Source organism: Oncorhynchus gorbuscha, linkage group LG02, assembly GCF_021184085.1.
Source record: "Oncorhynchus gorbuscha isolate QuinsamMale2020 ecotype Even-year linkage group LG02, OgorEven_v1.0, whole genome shotgun sequence".
Lineage (NCBI taxonomy): Eukaryota > Metazoa > Chordata > Actinopteri > Salmoniformes > Salmonidae > Oncorhynchus > Oncorhynchus gorbuscha.
The window spans coordinates 61,640,599-61,646,322 of record NC_060174.1 but is presented as its reverse complement, the minus strand read 5'-3'; the positions used below and the strand labels follow the sequence as shown (position 1 = coordinate 61,646,322).

At 44.6% G+C, this 5,724-nt stretch overlaps 1 protein-coding gene across 1 annotated transcript; it reads right to left on the bottom strand.

The window, feature by feature from the left end:
• Positions 1 to 745: 745 nt before the first annotated feature.
• Positions 746 to 5,281, bottom strand: LOC123993512 (adhesion G-protein coupled receptor G4-like). The gene is made up of 7 exons (XM_046295722.1): positions 5,203 to 5,281; positions 4,531 to 4,607; positions 3,159 to 3,800; positions 1,298 to 1,395; positions 1,116 to 1,174; positions 959 to 989; positions 746 to 824 (listed from the first exon to the last, which is right to left on the bottom strand). Exons 2-7 carry the CDS (start codon positions 4,598 to 4,600, stop codon positions 783 to 785), a joined length of 942 nt encoding a protein of 313 aa, XP_046151678.1. The 5' UTR covers positions 4,601 to 4,607; positions 5,203 to 5,281; the 3' UTR covers positions 746 to 782.
• Between the last annotated feature and the right edge of the window lie 443 nt (positions 5,282 to 5,724).

Genomic DNA, 5,724 nt, shown 5'->3' with positions numbered 1-5,724 from the left:
TGGTGAACTCTACGCACGCTGCGCCTTGGTCCGCTCATTACGTATACGACGAACGTGACAGGTGGTTGGATCATTTCCTGAAACAGAAGAAGACACTAACCTGAGAGTTCGCCACCAGTCGTGACAATAAGGTCTGTGGCTGTGTCAGAAGAGGTTCCAGTGGCCATGACAATGGGAGGATTGACTGTGGCAGGGGGGAAGTCCTCTGGGGAAAGAAACAATCACTCTCATCATCACAGTGGAACCATGGACCTGCATTGGCATCACTCTTCTATATCATATATAGGGCCAGGAATCTGTCCTCCTGGCCATGTGACCAGGAAAAACTCTGGGCCTAATCATTCAGTAACCGTTCTTCCCCAGTTGGCTACTCTTTAGTTATGACTTTCTCTCCAGAGGTGGGATTCCTTTTGGAATGGTTTGTGACTTACCTACAGCGTTCACTTGGATACTCTTGGGGTTAGCCATTAGTGTGAGATATCCGACGTTGTGAGGTGTGTTCAGCAACTGAGAGACCTGTTTCTGCACTGTACTGACATCAGAGCTGGGGATCACGTTGAGGTGGACCAGGCAGTCAAAGCTGTGTGGGGAATACAGCAATTATCAAACCACAACAAGGGCAAGTTCTTTTAGTCCCAAACCTATAGCTTCAATCAGCTCCTGGACATGTTAATCAGTGTGTATATTTTTGTGTTCATTTCTGCCAATTGTAGTGTCACAGAGACCATTTAAAAAAAAAGGGAAACTCAAAACTTATGAACGCCCCCAGAATAATGTCTTTCTTACCGGTTTGCATCAAATTCAGCCCGCAATATTGGTGTGTCCTGGGGAATTGAAATTGTAGTACATGCTATCATCTGTGCTTCGTTGCATGGATTATCAGAGTAAATGTATATGTAACTATCACATTATTGTTGTTATTGTGTGGTATCGTCATTCCGTCAAGTTCAACACTTACATGAGCCCCGTCCTCATATGTCTCACCGACACTGTCAAAAGTGTGAAATTGCTTGTGTTGGTGATTGCAATTGAGATGAAACGATTATTGATTAGAGTATTACATGCATAAATCCACGATACACCTGTACTAATTTTGTATTTTGGACTTTCCTTACCTGGTTGACACAGAGACTCTGTACAAATGATATTTGTTGGATGGTAATATGTGTCTGAGCTGCAAGGACATAAAGGTAATGTAGATATTCAAATTGAGAACACTGCATGCGCTGAGTCATCTCGGAACCATTTAAAACACTGTGCAACAAACAGTAAGTGAAATGTGACCCCATTAGCTTACCCATTTCTGTGCAAGGTCTCTGGCTTTGTATACGTCTGTACTGTTTCCATCGTAGCAGATGATGGCGATCTTGACTTTAAGTTCGTACAAAGACCAGGCTGACACAAATTAGGAAAATGATGGCATTGATCAGTAGCAATGTATAACAGACAAAGCATTCCCTTGGTGTTTAGCCCATTTACCTTCTGAATTGTAGCTAACGCTACTTAACTTACCTATATATCTACACTGAACACAAATATAAACGCAACATGCAACCATTTCTTCGATTTTACTGAGTTACAGTTCATATAAAGAAATCAGTCAATTGAAATTGAAATGGATTAGGTCCTAATCTATGAATTTCACATGACTGAGAATACAGATATGCATCTGTTAGTCACAGATATTTTAAGAAAAATGTAGGATCAGAAAACCTGTCAGTATCTGGTGTGACCACCATTTGCCTCATGCAGCGCAGCACATCTCCTTCGCATGTTGATCAGGCTGTTGACTGTGGCCTGTGGAATGTTGTCCCACTCGTGTTCGTACACGTCGATCCAGAGCTTCCCACACATGCTCATTGGGTGACACATCTGGTGAGTATGCAGGCCATGGAAGAACTAGGACATTCAGCTTCCAGGAATTGTGTATAGATCCTTGTGGCATGGGGCCGTGCATGTCATGCTGAAACATGAGGCGATGGCGGCGGATGAATTGCGCGACGATGGGCCTCGGGATCTCGTCAGGGTAACTCGATAAAATGGAATTGTGTTCGTTGTCCGTAGCTTATGCCTACCCATACCATAACCCCACTGCCACCATAGGGCACTCTGTTCACAACGTTGACATCAGCAAACCGCATCGCCCACATGGCGCCATACACGCTGTCTGCCATCTGCCCAGTAGAGTTGAAACCGGGATTCATCTGTGAAGAGCGCACTACTCCAGTGTGCCAGTGGCCATCGAAGGTGAGCATTTGCCCACTAAAGTTGGTTACGACGGCAAACTACAGTCAGGTCAAGACCCTGGTGAAGACGACGAGCACGCAGATGAGCATCACTGAGATGGTTTCTGACAGTTTTGCGCCGCAATTCTTTGGTTGTGCGAACCTACAATTTCATCAGGCCGTGTTGGACATACTGCCAAATTCTCTGAAACGACGTTGTAGGCGTCTTATGGAACAGAAATTAACATGAAATTATCTGGCAACAACTCTGGTGGGCTTTCCTGCTGTCAGCATGCCAATTGCACGCTCCCTTAAAATTTGAGACATCTATGGTATTGTGTTGTATTACAAAATTGCACATTTTAGAGTGGGGTTTTATTGTCCCCAGCACAAGGTGCATCTGTGTAATGATCATGCTATTTAATCAGCTTCTTGATATGCCACACTTGACGGGTGGATGGATTATCTAGGAAAAGGATAAATGCACATTAACAGGGATGTAAACAAATGTGTGCACAACATTTGAGAGAAATAAGCTTTTTGTGTGTATGGAACATTTCTGGGATCTTCTATTTCTACACATGAAACATGGGAATAACACTTTACATGTTGCCTTTATATTTTTGTTCAGTGTACTTAATTCAATGTTAAAGAATCATCTCTAACGACATGAACACATCTGCAGTAAGCTTTGATGTTGAACAAGTTTAATTATGCACCCTGTGTGTGCGCCATTAAAATGGGTTCACAAGATCAATATTTTCCAGTCACGTAACAGGAACAGGAGATGAGGCCACCAGAGACGTGGAAACATGACAAAAAAGGGTGCTCATTAAAGCGAACACCTATCAGTTTTTCCATAGAGAATGACATTCAATATACATTTATAGACAATCAAAATGGATATAAAATGTTAATGGTTTCCTGCCTCACCACACTGTAGATGGGAGTCTGGGACTGGAGGGCAGCTCTGGGTAAGCCAGTCAACAGCATCCCAGCGCACCTCATCCCCCTCTGTGCAGCTCAGGTCCGACACCTGTTCAGGGGTGCGTGCCTGCCCCCACACGCGGAACAGAGAAACACTCCCATTGAGGCTGGTACCGTTTTCCACATGCATCTCCCCTTGGATGAAGTAGTGGGAGACACCCAGGGTGAGCGTGCCGTGCGGGGCCAGCCTGCAGCAGGACGGGGACAGGGGGGATTCGTTAGCATGGGCTGTAACATCCACACTGGTCCCATTGACGTAGAGGGCTGGCTGGTGAGAAGCCCCAGACCAGGTTATACAGACGTAGTGCCAGTGGCCCAGGGGGAGGTGGAGGGGGGCTGACCACCTCATCCCAAACAGCCAGGTGTGGACCAGGCCCTCCTGACCCGCCAGGCCCAGCTCAGCCTGTAGCCCGTCAGGGTGGCGGTACATGAAGGCTGTCCAGGCCGGTGTGCTGATGTGCCGTTGGAGGTGGACACACACGCTGAGCTCCTCCAGGGCAGGGATGGAGAGGTCCGGACTCAGCTGCCAGTAACTGCACTCCCCTGTGAAGTCAGCCATCTTCCCCCACAAGCTCACGCTAGAACATTCTGGTGTACACAGGGCAAATGGGCCACTGTCAACAGGCACATTTGGATTTTGTTATCTTCTACACTGAGTGTACAAAACATTAGGAACACCTTCCTAATATTGAGTTGCACCCCCCTTTTCCCCTCAGAATAGTCTCAATTCATCGGGGCATGGATTCTACAAGGTGTCGGAAGCATTCCTACAGGGATGCTGGTCCATGTTGACTCCAATGCTTCCTGCAGTTGTGTCAAGTTGACTGGATGTCCTTTGGGTGGTGGACCATTCTTGATACACACGGGAAACTGTTGAGCGTGAAGAACCCAGCAGAGTTGCATTTCTTGACACACTCAAACAGTTGTGCCTGGCACCTACTACCATACCCCGTTCAAAGGCACTTAAATCTTTTGTCTTGCCCATTCATGCTCTGAATGGCACACATACACATTCCATGTCATAATTGTCTCCAGGCTTAAAAATCTGACTGAAGTGGATTTAACAAGTGACATCAATAAGGGATCATACTGTAGCGTTCACCTGGATTCACCTGGTCAGTTTATGTCATGGAAAGAGCAGGTGTTCCTAATATTTTGTCCACTCCGTGTTCATCTCCATTATTAACTTACACATCTTACAGATACAGTGTCTCCCAGAGGATTGGCTACGTGTGGCGTGTTATTGATCAGTTGTGTGTGTCATTGAGTGTGAGTAAAGAGTGCTGAGTGCTGTGCAGTGCTGTGGCCAGCTGCTAACCTGGATCCCTGCAAGAGCCACAGCTTAGTAGAGACAGGCTGAGAAGGAGGAGTGTCTCACTGAACTTCATCACGGCTCTGAAATAAACACAAATAAGAATAAGAGCCGCTCTCAAACTTTTGCTCTGCTGTTTTATCTATCGGTATAATGTCTTTTCTTTGAAGATCGTATTTTGTAGGACAAAATGTGGTTCTCTGTAGCATCAATCTATCAATCATTGTATAAGCTTTACATTTTGGGTGAACAATTTACAGGGTGGTTGTCAAGACTGCTATTATCCGACACGATACAATATCAAAGCAAATGTAGCTACCCAATTGCACTTTGTTCACGTGTTTGCATATTTTGTTTCTATTATATCGCTTCCACTGCCAAAGCCTTTCTAGTCCGCCGAGGGACGGTTGAATTGAATTCCAAATGAGACAATATGACAATATTTACAGTAATGAACATTTATAATAATCCCAACAGAATTATGGACAATCATAAAAGATGACAATGTAGGACATGAACGGGAGATGACATTAAGATTCAAATGGAAATTGAGTTGGAAATGGATTTTCTCAACCGAGAATAGAGTTTAAAACATCACTTTACACTTTACCGCTGTGTAAACCATCGTCTTAAAGTACATTTTAAAAGGTCAGTAATACAAAAGGTAAATTGACTTACCAAATCATATAGTAGCCTATTGTATGGCGTTATTTAGCATCGTCACTATCCCTGACTGGATGGATGAGACCGATGGTGTTTTCTAGTGTCAGTGAGACCTGTAGGTGTACACACATGGAAAACCCCGACCTGACTGTCGCTCCACCCCCCTCCCCCCTCCCTCGCCTATTCCTTCTTTGCTTTGTATGCTGTGACAGTGAATCAGCCTTCAAGGTATGAGCTCTTCTTTTCCCTACTTTACTGCGCTCTCCTAACGCTTATGATCAATGGATGTTTGTTACATTTTCAATCTCTTGGTTTGGGTGGCACACAAACCGTACAGTAAAACGCCTTGTGTTGCTGGATGAATTAGGCATTTGTCCATGGGTCTGAGATTTTGTATTTTTATTTGAGTAAGGATGTTATACCTAGTATATACTGAACCCAACATATGACAATTCAATGTAATTACAACGATCATGACAAAAGAAACCTGAGTCCCTCCCAATGCTTGGGAACACAGAAAAAGGACAATCACACAAC

Coding starts and splice junctions, on each gene's coding strand:
- LOC123993512 (XM_046295722.1), bottom strand. CDS start 4,600: ATGAAGTTCAGTGAGACACTCCTCCTTCTCAGCCTGTCTCTACTAAGC. Junction 1,396..3,158: donor AGACTCCCATCTACAGTGTG/GTGAGGCAGGAA, acceptor AATTTGTGTCAG/CCTGGTCTTTGTACGAACTT. Junction 825..958: donor CATATGAGGACGGGGCTCAT/GTAAGTGTTGAA, acceptor TCAATTCCCCAG/GACACACCAATATTGCGGGC.